The sequence below is a fragment of the Coffea eugenioides genome, unplaced genomic scaffold, assembly GCF_003713205.1.
Source record: "Coffea eugenioides isolate CCC68of unplaced genomic scaffold, Ceug_1.0 ScVebR1_762;HRSCAF=1493, whole genome shotgun sequence".
In the NCBI taxonomy this organism is placed as follows: Eukaryota; Viridiplantae; Streptophyta; class Magnoliopsida; order Gentianales; family Rubiaceae; genus Coffea; species Coffea eugenioides.
In genome coordinates, this window is record NW_020864630.1 from 10154 (window position 1) to 25878 (window position 15725).

The 15725-nt window shown below is 38.9% G+C and overlaps 1 protein-coding gene across 1 annotated transcript; it reads left to right on the top strand.

Moving 5' to 3' along the window:
* The first annotated feature begins 12960 nt into the window (after positions 1 to 12960).
* LOC113758839 lies at positions 12961 to 13671 on the top strand. The gene has a single exon (XM_027301563.1). It carries the CDS (start codon positions 12961 to 12963, stop codon positions 13669 to 13671), a length of 711 nt encoding a protein of 236 aa, XP_027157364.1.
* The last annotated feature ends 2054 nt before the right edge of the window (positions 13672 to 15725 follow it).

Here is a 15725-nt window from a genome sequence, read left to right on the forward strand (position 1 = left end):
TCAACCAACAGGGTCAAGGTCAGGTGCGGCATCCCGAAAATCATGAGGGAGAGAACCGTGCCTTAGAACGGTTCCAGAAGTTTCTACCGCCAAAATTTTTGGGTGGGCTTAACCCTGACATAGCGGAGAGTTGGTTGGATCGAATGTTAGATATTTTCGCTGCATTAGGATACCCGGATGAACGGCAGATAGCCTTCACTGTTTTTCAGTTTGAGGAAGCGGCTCGAGCCTAATGAAATGTGATTCGAGCCAAATGGGATAGAGAGCAGACCCCATAGACATAGGTTAACTTCACCGTGAGTTTAATGAGAATTAATTACCGCCACTTGTTCAAGAAAGGCGGGAGGATGAGTTTATACGACTGCGTCAAGGGACTTTGATGTGGCGGAGTACGAGACGTAGTTTACGAAACCGTACAACTCGTTTTCATACCGTTTTCCGTTGCGCGCACCGTTTTCATTTCCGCGCACGTGTGCATGCATTTCTTGGGCGTTTTTGCTATGTTGGCAGTTTTAGGCCTTATTTTCATTATGATGGTTGTTTGACTGATAGTTAAGTATAATCTTTTATCACAGGCAGTAACGATCAGGACGGAGTCGGTGGACCCTTATAAATTGCCTTGATTTGCGTGCTAATTATTTTGGATGAGTAATTGGGTTTGTTTATGTAATAAATTGTCGAAGTGCTTTGTATATGTTAAATGGATAATTAGGCGAGGGTGTACTTTATCTCACTCGACTTAAGTCCATTCTCTGTTCTTGATTTAATATGTGAGAATACGCCTTATGTTGAGTATCACCCCTTGTGCTGTGTACTGTTGGGGTGAATACATGACTTGAATATTTTGATGAGTACTTTGTTGAGAGGTATCCTTTGTTGAGAGATTGGATATCTCAAGGTTTGGTTCCAACCCGGTTCCAAGGATAGACGGACTATTCGAGCCGACCGGGCCATGGTCGAAGTTAGTTCTATGCTAACCTTGGGATTTCGTTCTTTGTTAAAGCAAAGTGATTTTGTTTTGCTCGAACTGCTGTGTGCTGTTGGTTGGGCAGCGGGGGTTGATAAGGTGAACAGGGAAGTAAGTGGAGTCTACGGACTATGAGTATTTTGGTTGATATAGTGTCAACAGGTGGTCAAGGTGGGAATTGAACTGGCTTTAAAGCCACTTGTATCCTACCATTGTGATGTTACATTTCTGTTTATTGATGTGAAATATCTTGGTTTACATGTTTATTTGGATGTGATTTTACATTTTACCCTGATTATTCACTAAGCATATAGCTTACCCCATTCTATTTGTTTTCCTTAACAATGGCCGACATGGGGAAAGCTCGAGAAGGTGTATAGACTTTAGGTTTATAGAATAGTTGATTTTGCCCTAGTACTTGCTATAAGTTGACTAGTACGATGTATATATTTGTTGTGATGGTTATAGTTAGTACCTTCTCTAGGGTTTACTTTCTGGTACTAATGGTGTGTATGGCTTGATGTAATAGTTTATACAACTTTTGAAGATGTAATAGTGTAAATAGAACTCTCTTTTGCGTGCAGTCTATTTTCTCGTTTTAAGTATCCAGTCCTGGCGCGAGTTAGGCAGACGATCTACTAAACCCTTTGGTATGCCTCTGGATACGCCTTTGCTCCTTTTGTAGTCGAGCAAGTTAAGCTCCTTCACGTCTTCCATGAGGCAAATAGTGTGACGTCCCCACTTCTCCCTAAGGCGAACCAAAGGGTATCCGCGGGACGCCTGCCTAGCTCTCGCCAGGACTCAAGCAATTTCTATTCAAGCTTATAGCGGTGCTAAAAGCCCACAACCAGATAATATAATACAATTAGTGCGGAAGCGTTCAAGTTTAACGATATATAACAATCACTCAATCCTTACATCGGGTTTCCATAATACAGCCCAAAATATACAATAGCCAAAAGTCTGGACAAAAGAGTTGGAACCCTATTACAAAAGTACACAAAAGAGAATTTCCTCCAAATCTCATTCCAAGCTCAAATCCTGTTAAGGAAAACAAATCTACAGGGTGAGCAAAACGCTCGTGAGGCCAAGAACACACATGCAAGCACATTGTTCAAGTAACAATCCCAATTTAACAAATAGAGCAATAATATTGCAATAAATAACAATTCGAGCGGGAAAAGTAAATAGAAACAATTCAAGGATATAGTAGCTCTCAGGAGCTAAGTTCCACTTGCTCTGCCGATGTCATTCGTATACCTTCCCGCGATGACACTCTGTCAACCGGGTCGGTATTTCCATTCCGTAGATCACCACTTATTTCCCTCCGTCCACTGTGCACCTCCCGGGCCCGCAAGACATTTATTAGGCAATACTCCTTGAGTATGCCAAGTAAGACCTCTCATTAGGTCGAACTTCATTATCTCATGGCTCGCCAAGGTTCCCGACCAAGCCCATGCCGGCTCGAGTCCAAGGTCGGCCTATGAGTTTAGGCGTCCCCCATTTACATTTGAGAGTCGAGGAGATTTACTCCAACGACGTATGCAGCCATAGCATACCATTTCATTTCATTCCATCATTCAATCATCTCATTTTATTCAATTAAGTCATTCATTTCATTTGAATCATGAGTCATTCATTTCAAATAAGAACGGGTGCGGTATAGTACACACTCGCCTCCATTTTCAAAATCTCCGAACAATCATAACAATTAAGCATGTATCAAGTATTCATAAACTTGACACTCACCAATATAAGTAATGAGGAAGAAATGTCCCTCGGAGCTTTAGGCGTTCACTGGGGGATCCTCTTGAAGGTCCTCTTGTGTGCCTGAGCAATTAACAATGGACTATTACTGATAATCCTCAAACAATGAGGAAGGTCGTACCCTAGTACGAACTTAGAAAATATCTCAAAGATCGGCCTAGTTTTCTTTTGAAAATCGAGCTCAAAAGAGTTACAAGACTCGAGTAAATGAATCATCATCCTCAAAATCATTGGACGGAAACGAGTGTAAGCAAATAGATCTCAAAACGAATGACCGAAGTCGGAACAGGACGGGTGACATCACAATACGGCCGGATTCCTGGCCAGATTGGAGGCAGAGACCAAACCTCCATTTTTTTCAAATTCCATCACCAATCCGGCCTCCTATCCGGCCAAGAATTGGCCTGATTCAAGGCCGGATTCTGATGAATAGTTTCCCACGCGGATTTCTTTCAAATGGTCACAATTTTCAATTTTTGGTGTAATCTTTTGAAAAATCATAACTCACTCCCTGATTGTCCAAAATTGGAAAATTTGGTATCATTGGAAACATCTTTCAAAGTACTAAAAGTTTCTAGAAGACATCTTTCCATGAATTCAAGTGGAAGGCATTCAAATTTTGGCTTGAAGTTGATAACTTGCGTTATCAAGACAGGTTTAAGTTGGTTTTTGGCCAAATTTGAAAATTCGGCAAAATTCGCTCAATTTGAACTAGCCTTTGAAATTTGGAACTCTATTAGAGTTGTAATCCAAGTTTAAAATGGAACAAGCGGAATGAGAATTGAAGTTTTGACCACCAAGATATGGTAGCTCAAAGTTACCCAAATTTCCTTGTTAAACAAGGGTTTTCCAAAATCAAGTCATGAACTTTGGGAGTTTAGTTGATCAATGAAACGGCCTCGGAATAACACCAAAATTAGCAGTATTATACTACCATATAAGGGTTATTCCTCTACCAAATTTCATAGATAAATAAGCACGGAAAGTTGGTTAACTAAAACACCCAAGTTTCTAAAATTTCAAGGCAAAACTGCCTTGTGTACAAAATGTCCTTTTTCTAAGCTTTTGGCCACATCAAATCCTTGCAAACATCGTAAATTTTAGTAGACAATGTTTATTAAACATCCAAGATATGTTTGATAGTGATTAACACCAAGAATCTCGAATTAACAAGTCCCAATCGAGTTTAGTAACAATTTTACCCAAAAGGAGAATTTTCCTTCAAGAAGTCAGTTTCGAAATACGGCCACAAATCACTCAATTCAACTCGGAATTGGACGGGGTTGCTGGCGTTGGAAAAGAATTTCATTAATCTACATTTTCTCAGAAGAAACCATTTTCAAAATCCGTCCACAACTAGCTCACATTTGAGCATCAAGTGGTAGTTCGTGTTCTGCCCTGTAGTGAACCAACGAAACAGGACAGCAAATTCAAATGAATGGTTTGGCTCACACAAGTGGAACCAAGATGTGAATTTTACACCAATAGAAATCTGGGAATGTCTAGTTTCCAGTGCCACAAATGGCACTCGATTTCGACATCGGAGTAAAAAGTTATAGCCGAAACAACAGGACTGCCTGGGCAATCCGGGAAAATTTTCCAGTTCTGCCATACTTTGGAAATCAACACATTTGACCAACCAAATCATGTTATTTTTCAACGAAACTTTCTACACTATCCATATAACATATATACATCATAAAGAAGCCATTAGAACCTCAAAATTTTGCACCAAAGTGCAGAACAGGGCAGGGGTAAAATGGTCACTTTTGCTCATTGCACCATCCTTGAGTTTCTATCAATAACCCAACATTATCCCACCAATTTGAGCATTAAACCAACATTAATATCATCATCAATCATCAAATCAGTCCATCCAACCAAAGTGGGAGTTCATAGAGCCCACACAACAATTTTTCCAACATAACAAGCTACCCATAAGCATGCATAAGCTTAGATGTGCAATACTACTTCCATAAAGTAAGATTAAAGGGTTGATCGTCCATTACCTCTCTTGATGAACTAGAACAGAATTTTCGGTCCAATGAATGCCCAAGAAAACCGTGGAAAGCAGCCCTCTTTCTTAGCTTGATGTAATCTGTGACAGCCCCACCTTCCCCTAAGGCGAACCAAAGGGGTTAGCGGACTGCCTGCCCAGCTCTCGCCAGGACTACGGTACAGTTAACGTCGTTCTATAACGTTCCGGAACATACCATTGCGCGCAAACAAGTCAGAAAACACAAAATAAAAAAAAACAAAAATTGAAAATCGAAATGAATAGTGCTGGACACGCCAGAATCCGGTCGGAATCTGGCCGGATTAGCGGCCGGATTCTTGGCCGGATACTGTCCAGTGAGCATCTCGAATTTTTTTCAAAAGTTCCACTCAATCCGGCCGGCAATCCGGCCAATATTCCGGCCGGATTGTCTGGCCGGATACCGGCCAGTGAGCAACTGGCCGGGTTTCCAATTTTCCTCAGGCAATCCGGCCTTCAATCCGGCCAGATTCTGGCCGGATTCCTGGCCGGATTCAGGCCAGTGAGCTTTTGCCAAATTTTTTTTCTTTTTGCCGTTTGAAAGCCGATTCGCTCCGAAGTTCATCCAAACATCAATTCAACATATAAACATATATATACAATGGAAATCATCATTTACATCCATAATGGCATGCCAACCATTCATTAAGGAGTACACATTCGATTTGCCTATCAAAAGGAAATGAACCCGTTACATTAGGGTTTCACTTCGAGAGCGATACAAAAGACATGTACAAGCTCAGTATGGCAATTGACTATCCAGTCCATTTTCAAAAGCATTTATATTCCTGTAAGGAAAACAAATAACACGGAATGAGCCAAGGCCCAGTGGTATACCACCCAATAAGCAATCAAAGTCATATAAGAATGAACCTTCGTTTAAAGTGCACAAATAAGCAATGAAGCAAAATGGTAAAAGGATACGGTCGGCTCTCAAGAGCCCATTTCCACGCTTGCAATCTTGAACCAATCTCATTGACTCTCCGTCAATGTTAAAATACCAAACCGTAGACAACTCTTTACTTCCATTCCTTCCACCCAACATACCCCAACCGGGCCCGCACTCCATTTCAGTAGCTTTTGGTAATACTCGAGTTTACCGGAACCAAGGGTCTCATACCACAAGGTTCCCCAGTACAGTCCCCGTGGCAATTCAATCTTCACGACCAAGCCCTTGCCGGCTCGATCCAATTGACTACCAAACGGAGTTGAGCTCAGTAATGCAGTATGGCCGTTGGACATCGTCCAAACGACATCAATTCGGTTTCCATGAAATGGAATTTACCAACCAATATATCAAGTCCAGTAATGCAATAAAACGGTAACCAATCAGTGACAATAACAAAAGAGGTGAGGGCGGTCAAGTACACCCTCACCTTTATCAATTTCAATATCCAAGTAGGCCATTAAGGCATCACATAACATTTAACAAAGCCACATAGTAATCCATCAAGTGAGTAGTATACTCACCAAGTAAGAAAATGGTGTTTCATACACCGTGATCACCAAGCCGTCGAGCACTACCTTCAAGCCCTAGAACATGTAACACATACAATGAGACTCGAGAACGAGTCACCAAACAATGCTAAACACAACCCCAATAGGGTTTCATATGCATAAATGAACACGATAGCAAACCAGAAATTAAAATTAGCAATAGTCTTGGCCCCGATTAGGAAAAACTGTTTTACACTTATATGCGGTAATGGTACAACTCTCACTACAAATATCGGTTGGGGGTGTAAGACCCACCGTTTCGAAGCTATGGAACAGGGCTACAATAATGTAGAAGACCACTCAATCCAGTTCCTAGCTTAACTAGGTCGAAAATGCCAAATACTAACCCAGAATTCCTAAAACAGGTTCGCAAAACGCAGAAAACTGTAATCGGTATATCTCAGTCCATACAAGTCCAAATGCCGAAATTCCAAAGGCATACGTTAGCTAAGACATTCAGCTACATTTCATCAGAAGACATCAACTTCAAAATCCAAACCAAAACCAGTCAAAATGGCCAATCACTATCGCAGTTTTCGCATTCTGTCCAAAGCAGAACAGCTACAGTAATTTCGTCATAACTCATTCTACACTAATCCAAATGACCTGAAATTTTACAGGCATCTCCATCACATCAATACCTACAACTTTCATGTTTTGAGCAAAGTCTAATTCGGCCTCTAACCTAGTGATCTAAAACCGGACAGAATTGGGGACTTTCAAACCCTAACTTGCCAATTTTCCATCCAAATCCAAAATTAGTTGCATTTAACCACATTTGACATCCACTAGAGCCATTTCCAACCATTACAATTCATCATACAAGCCCCCAACATCAAGATCATATTAAACCAGAAAAATTCCCAAAAAAATAAAAACTTCACCATAACAAGCCAAACCAAGAGATAAACCACATTTTCAACCACTTAAGCCACTTCTAAGCATCATGTAACCATTATTGAAGGTAGTAGGGTGTTCAAGCAACACTTACCAAGAGATCAAGAGAGAGAGGGATGTAGGACACCTTTGCTCTTCAAACAAAGTTCACCAAACAACTTGCTAGCACTAGAAGGAAGAAATTTATGGAGTAAGAACTAAGTTAAGCAAGTGGTTTAGTTGATTTGAGCTTGAAGTTGGCTAGAATATTGAAGAGTTTTGTCTTTCTTCTTGCTTAGGGAGGGCCGGCCATGGAGGAAGAAAATGAGAGAATTTTTGGTGAATTTTTTTGAAGATATTTACTTATTTGGGTCAAAAGTCAAAAAATGTCAAAAGGTGAATAGTAACTCTTAAAGTAAGACTAATGACATGGTGACAAGTGGCACTACATTAAATGCAATCTTATCATTTCTTTTCTCTCTCACATCAATCACTTCACACACACTACTTATCTCTTAACACCCGATAAATTTTAAACAGTATCCGAAACTTAACCTTATTGGCCGAATTTTTCCGAACTTTTCGCACTAGTGGGTCCCACGTCCATTATTTATCCTTAATTTTCTAAAAACTCGCCAATGCTAGAAAAATCATCTTAAAACTATAATTGCTCATAAAATCCTCTCAGAAAATATTTCTAAGCCAGAAAATGCAAAATTATGCAATTAAAGGGGAATAAACCCTAGGAAAATAATTAGGGTTTTACGGGCTCTCACATAATCTCCAAGTACTTATCTAAGAGTGGTTGAAATTTGAAGTGAAATGGAGAAGATTTGGTGAAGGAATTAAGATGGAATTGGAGTTGTTTTTCTCCTTTGATGGTTTGGCTGTTGAGAGTGAGGAGAGAAAGAGAAAAATCTGATGGAACTTGCTTCTTGAAGGTAGCTTAATGGTTAAGTATTGGGTGCACAAAGTCAACCGCAAATAGTGCGCGTGCGCGCGCGTTTTGTGCTCGATTTCTCTTAAATTTGTTGTACTAGTGCACTAAACCTCTAATGCACTTATATTCATATAAATATTATTCACTCTTACTTGCCCCTAACTAAGGATCTAAAGTCCCTCAATTAAATCACATGTGTGAAAGCGCGTATTTCCAATTTAAGCGCGATAACGCGAAATCTCTAAGAAATTCTTATAACGATAGTACCACTAACTATCACTTGAATACTTAGGCATAAAACACCTATTTTAAGACCATTGTGCAAGCCTCTGATTTTCCAAGCTTATTGTATCCTGGAATCGATTATTGACTCCAATCGCGTATTCACTATTTTCACTTAACGAACTTCCAAAAATTAAATTTTGAAACAAGTCACTTTAAAAATATAACTAAGCTATAAATCCATATAATTAGGTCTAAAAAGGTTAGAAAATAATATTCAGGGCAATTGGCCAAATAAATAATTAAATGAGCTTGAATTAGGAGTTTAAAATAGATGAATTTTGTGAATCTTCACATGAGTCTTGTATTACTTCCTCAGATCTCCAATAAATTTGTATCAGCGTGCCTTTCGGAAAATTATCGACGCGCAAGCGGTATACACTTACTTAGAACTCATTCACTTTTAATTCCTCAATTAACTTTTCTTTATCTACTATTGATCATTCTTAATTCTCCAGTATTAATACACTCCCGATCCAAATATAGCCTCGAAAACGTGTACTCATTGTTCCGAATGAAATGAAATTTCGAAAGGTGAATTTTCCAACAAAACGCTTTAAAATATAAAAGAGGCTTTGTTCCATATAAATGGATTTTTAAATGGTCGAAATAAATAATTCGGAGAAAATGAGTAAATAAATATTTAAGTAAACTTGTAATATTCGATAAATAAGAAAATTTTCGGGTCCCCACAAATAGACCCACTAATGGGTTAGCTCACTACAAGAGATTAGATGATTAGCTACAAAATGTTTAGTTATGAAGCAAAAATCATAGCCTATAATAATGTATTGACTACGAAACTATAATTAATAGCCAAAAGTTTCAATCTTTTGCCTCGGTTGAAAAAGCTCGTCAAAACAAACCTAATTATATCACTCAAGAGTAGTGGAATGATCTTTGCACATACTGGTCAAACCCCAAAATCATAGTAAGAGATCCCTTTAAGTACCTTTTTTTTTTACCTATGTCTTACTTTAGTATTCATAAGTTTGGCCAATTCATCTAATTGGCTAGTTACAATTCCTGTAATACAATGCATTAATATTCTATTGTATTGCTTTGTTTCATAGGCAAGGTGTGCACAAAACAAGGAAAATAAAAAAAAAAGTTAGAAATATTACACAACCAAGGGTTTGCATCATTTGTTGTAACCCACGAGGAGCTAGTAAATGCTAAGTGATAAATATATGTTAATATTGCTATTGTTATATTCTCTAACTATAGTTTCTTTATTTCAAAGTAAGAAAGAATCCAATGATGGTGAAGAAATTGATATGATCACAGTCTTCAAATATACTCATTATAACGAAACAAAAGGATGGTCAACACCATTGTCAGAGGCAAAATATGTAAGTATACCAAAATTTATTATAAAAAAAGAATAATGGTTTGTGGTTTTTTTTTTAACAAATGCATGTATAGAGTTCCTTAATTAAAATTTTAATGTTATCTAACATCTTTTGCAGAATGAAATGATAGAACTTTGGGAAAAATCAATTGAAGAGGGTAATCCTATGTCTCTAGATCAAATCGTTGATTAAGTTCTTGGTAAGAAATCAGGGTATATCAAGGGACTTGGTTATAGTCCAAAACCAATATCCATGTCATCTGTTTCAATACATGAAGAGAATAAGAAACTTGAAGAAACACTTAAAGAACATCAAGTGGAATGTGAGCTACTAAAAGAGCGTTTGGAATTGGTAGAAATTAAAATGCATCAAATGTCATCTGTGATGGAAAAGCATGGTAAACTGTTGGAGAAATTTTTTGGGGCCGAATATGCTTCAATTTTTGGCAATGGTTAGTTTCTTATACTTTGTTGATTTTTTTTGAATTCTTTTATGAAAAAAGAGAAGTTTGAAACATTTCTTGCTTTAGTTTTTAATTTTTATTACTTTTGAAAAATTTTTATATTTCAGCAAATATATTTTTCATTGTAGCTATTAATTAGCAGATTTGAGAAAGAGATGGGGCTTGGATGCTGAGACGAACTAGCCATTGTGATTAAGCTTTGGTCTTAATTTTGATAAGGGCTTTTAATAATTCAAGACTCTACTTCTTATAATTTTAGTTTATTTTTACAAATCTTGGAGCACTTGTATAGAGAATAACTTATTAGTATTCTTCTATGGGTTCAATTGTTTTGAATAATATTATTGGAACTTTGATATTCAGTAGATTCAAATATATGTGAAATAGTAGACTTTTTTGTATTATTCAATTTAATTTGTTGTCTTATACCACATTTTATTAAGTTGTATATAATTATCAAGTAAAAAAATTGGTTACAAAAAAAAATCACGTAATAGATCATAAACCAACTGCTCAAAAATCGACTACATTTCTTTTAATATCGTGGAATGGTTTAGCAAAAGCTGATCAGTTTAAAATTTTCTCTCTCTCTCTCTCTCTAAAAATTTCTTCAGCTTGCTCTACGTTTCATGGCTGCCCTTTAGCCGTCGGCTGAGGGGCAAGGATCTCCTACAGAAAAAAAATCTTTCTCCCAACTTTTTTCACAACCTTCAACATCTTTTATCCCAATTCGGCAAGCGACTGTCTACAAAGGTGAAGCTGCAGTCATTTTCTCCAGAGCAGATGCAGAAAAACTTGCGAAGCCATTTCGATGGTCTTTAGTTGGAAAATTCTCTCATGGGAGACCTTCTTTAGAAGATATTCGCAAGTTCGTTGCTTCATTAAATCTAAAAGACCACATTTTCATTGGCTTGATGGATTACAGGCATGTTCTGATCAAGTGCTCCGCTGAAACAGATTTTAACAGGATTTGGATGAGAGGGATTTGGCAATTAGTCAAATTTCCAATGCGTGTATTTCGATGGTCCCAGGAATTTCATGTGCTCAGAGAATCCTCTCTGGTTCTAGTTTGGGTTGAACTTCCAAATTTACCTATCCATTATTTTGATAAACATTCATTGTTTTCCATATTATCTCCAGTAGGAAGACCATTGTTTTTGGATTCGGCAACGGCTGCTGGGACGCGTCCTAGTGTGGCAAGGGTATGCGTGGAGATCGATGTAGCAAAGCCTGTTTTATCGAGAATCTGGGTGGTGGTTGAAGGAGAAACCGGCTTTTGGCAAAAAATTGTACCAGATGATATGCCAAGATATTGCTCATCTTGCTAGAGATTGGGTCATTCATCTGAAAACTGCAAGAAGAACTTCATCGATGGTGGACATCAACACCAAAACAATCAAACCAAAAGGCTTAAGCATGGTTCAAAGCTATCTGGAAATACTCAGCATAAATTAGTCATTACAAATAAATGTAATGACTTAGAAGCTAAAGATAAATTATCAAAAGAGGGTACAACAGCTCCTGAACAAATGCAAATTTCTGGTGAGAAAGAAGACGAAGGAATTACAACAGCTGTAAGAAAGGAATCTGAGGGAACTGCTGACAAATGCAACACTGAAGCCAAAGGGAAAGCATCAATGGAATTCAAGTCAGCTACTGAAGAGGCACGACTTACGGGCGTAATTGAAATTGAAGGAACGTCAATAGGTGCAATGGAATATTCTAGAGCACTTGAGCAAAACGATGCAGTTGCCGACGCTTACGCGGTCAAGGAGGGAAAAAAAATAGCAGCTTCAAAAACTGATGCACATCCACAGTCGGTTGCTGATGTCGCCATGCATGTCCATAAGGAGCATTCGGTAGTGGAAGACCAATTGACAGTTTGCTATGGAAATGATTGTGAGGGGCCACAAACCGACAATTCCAATGGGAATAATTCAGCGGGGCCCCAGCTTATTGAGGAGCATAACTTGGGATTAGTTTATAATGAAAGGTCCGACACCACTGAGATAGATAATCTTTATGTCGACTTGCGTGGAGCTGATGATGAAGATTCCAAATCCAATGCGGCTGATGAAGTAGCTTTGCCAACTAACATAGGAAATTTATCTCCGAGATTGGTTATACCACGTGAGAAGTCGGTTGAGCCATCAATACACACTCTAAACATTGACCAATCTGTAGGTGTTCAAATGGATTGCCGACAAGATCGTTTTAAGGGTGTGCGAGCTGGCTTCCCATCCGACAGACAGCTACATTCAGCGACATCATCTCAAAACTCTTTCCAGGTTTTTTCTCATGATTAGTGGTTTATTTTGGAATATCAGAGGGGTTGCTAAAGCCCCTAATCTAAGAAGATTGATAAATTTAGTTCGTGCTTACCATTTGAAGTTTGTTGTCATTTGTGAACCAAAGTTAGACGTGTCTAAAATTGAGTCCATTCGTCTACGGTTATTATTTGATTATTCCTTTGTTAACTTATCGGGTGATATTTGGATATTCTATAGTAGCCCTTTTGTGTGTTCCATTATTGGTAGTTCGGATCAGCATATTTCCATACATGTTCAAAGTCAATTGTTTTCTTCTCCAATCATCATGTCTTTTGTCCATGCTAAATGTTCATTAGAGGAGCGGTGTGGCTTATGGTGTTCATTATTAAATGACAAGCCTGTTTCACTACCTTGGTGTATTACGGGTGACTTTAATGTTATTTTAGCCCCTCACGAAAAACGAGGTGGACGTCCGTTTGCTATAGCGGAAGGAGCGGATTTCATGTCTTTTATGGAAGAGGCAGGGGTTTTGGATGTTGGCTTTTCAGGAGCTAGTTTCACATGGTCTAATAATCGGAGAGGTAGAGCTCGGGTTTCAAAGAGATTGGATAGATTTTTAATTAATGGGTCTTGTTTGGATCTCTCAGACGTGATTTCTGTACTCCATTTGCCAAGACATCCCTCGGATCATGCACCATTGAAAATTACTTTTTCTGATCGATCAGACAATAGTCCACGACCTTTCAGATTTTTGAATGTCTGGACAAGCAAACCAGAACTATTGGATGTGATTCGACAGGCTTGGAATCAAGATGTGAGTAGATCTCCGCTACGTGTTTTGTGCTCTAAATTATTGGCAATGAGGAGGGCTATTCATACATGGAACAAGCAACATTTTGGGAATATATTTGATGTTGTATGTTCTGCGGAAGTGGTGGTCAAACAAGCAGAAGAATCGATGGATCAATATGCATCGGAGGAACTTCAGGTTGAGCTCAGTAAGGCTCAGGCAGAGTTGCGGAATGCATTGTTAATAGAAGAGCAATTTTGGAGCCAAAAAGCCAGGGCAAAATGGCTTAAACAGGGAGATCGCAATTCAAAGTATTTCCATGCGGTTGTAAGACAGATACGGATTAAAGGAATAATACACCGAATCAAATTAGCATGGACAAAAGACATGATGATTGGAGAAGAACGGAATTTGGGTGGACACCAATGCTGATATAGCAACTGAGGCCATATCATATTTCTCTAATCTCTTCACTGGCTATCTTGAGTCATCTTCTGATATGCGACATATGATTCTGCACATGATATCGGAAGAGGAAAATAGAAAATTGGAAGAAGTGCCTTCGATTGAAGAGATTCATCGAGTCCTGAAGTCAATGGATGGGGATAGTGCTGCTGGCCCCAATGGCTTCACAGGTAAATTTTTTACATTAGCCTGGGAAATTATTGCCCAAGATGTCTACAAGGCAATTCTCAGCTTTTTCTGTGGGGCAGAGTTGCCTCGATTTATCACCTCTACCTCAATTGTATTAATTCCAAAAAAGCCAAATCCTCAGGAGTTTTCTCATTATAGGCCAATCAGTCTGTGTAACTTCTTCAACAAGTTGTTATCCAGGATCTTAGCTGATAGAGTGGCTTCTCTATTGCCCAAAATTATTTCGCCCCAGCAGACAGGCTTTGTGAAGGGCCGTAATATAACAGAAAATTTTTTGCTAGCACAGGAGGTGGTGTCGGGTATTGGGAAAAAGACTAGAGGTGGTAATGTGGTAATGAAACTGGACATGTCTAAGGTATATGACCGAGTGGCATGGGATCATATCATTGGTGTTCTCAGGAGATTTGGCTTTGGAGAAAGATTCATTGATTTGGTTTGGCGATTGATCTCCAATGTCTGGTTTTCTATCATTATAAATGGGGCATCGCATGGTTTCTTTAAATCTACATGAGGCCTACGTCAGGGTGATCCATTATCGCCTGCTTTATTCATTATAGGAGCTGAGGTGTTACCTAGAGGATTGAATAATCTTGCTTTGCAATCGGGGTTTGTGGGTTTCAAAGTCCACTTTGCATGTCCTACTATAACTCATTTGGCTTTTGCGGATGATATTCTAATTTTTTCAAATGGATCCTCTTATTCTCTAAAGCTTATCATGCAGGTGCTAGATGCATATCAAAGGTGTTCTGGACAATTGATAAATGTGCTGAAAAGTTGTTACTTAGTACATCCCTCGACATCACCGGCAAGAAAAAAGATGATTGAACGTATCACCAAATTTAATTATCAACCATTTCTGATACGTTATTTGGGATTCCCCCTCTACTTTGGCAGATGTAAATCATCATATTTTGGGGAAGTTTGCCAATCTATCCTAGGGAGAATAAGGTCATGGAAATCAAGGATGCTTTCTCTTGGAGGCAAAATAGTTCTAATCAAACATGTGTTGGCAACGACGCCAGTACATCTGTTGTCAGCAGCGGTTATCCCGGGTAAGGTATTTAGAACTATAGAAAAAGCCTTCTCGACCTTCCTATGGGGGTCATCCTCCGAGGAGTCTAAATTTCACTGGATACGGTGGTCTCAGATGTGCTATCCGGTAGATGAGGGAGGAGGTGGTTTCCGGAGGTTACAGGACATCTACACAGCATTCTCATTCAAGCTTTCGTGGAACTTCAGAAAGGGATGCTCGTTGTGGGCTTCGTTCATGAAAGCTAAGTATTGTAGACTACTACATCCTTGTCAGGTAGAAATCAGGTCAATGGACTCCGCAATCTGGAGAAGGATGGTCAATGTAAGTCGACAAGTGGAGCTATCTATGCCATGGGATATAAAAAACGGAGCTTGTCATTTTTGGTACGACAATTGGTTGGGAGGGGGTGCCTTGTTTCTCCGTACGACGGTTGTCTCTAATTTGTCGTTTGGTGATTTTATCATCAATGGACACTGGGATGTGATTAGATTATATCAGACATTGCCGACGGATCTGGTTCCCTCTATTTTAGAGCATCCAGTCCCGGAAGACTGGGGTGAAGCTGAAGTCATTTGGATGTCCACAACATCTGGAAACTTCTCTCTAGCTTCGGCATTTCGGGATATTAAGCAAGCACGAAACAAGTCTATGGTTTTTGATAGCATTTGGCATCCTCAAATCCCACTCAAAATTTCATTCTTCATGTTAAGATTGTTGCTGGAGAGGCTGCCTTTACCAGATAGGTTATGTAAACTTGGTTTACATTTACCATCAAAGTGTTTCTGCTGTGATTCCGCAT

Coding starts and splice junctions, on each gene's coding strand:
- LOC113758839 (XM_027301563.1), top strand. CDS start 12,961: ATGGAAGAGGCAGGGGTTTTGGATGTTGGCTTTTCAGGAGCTAGTTTC.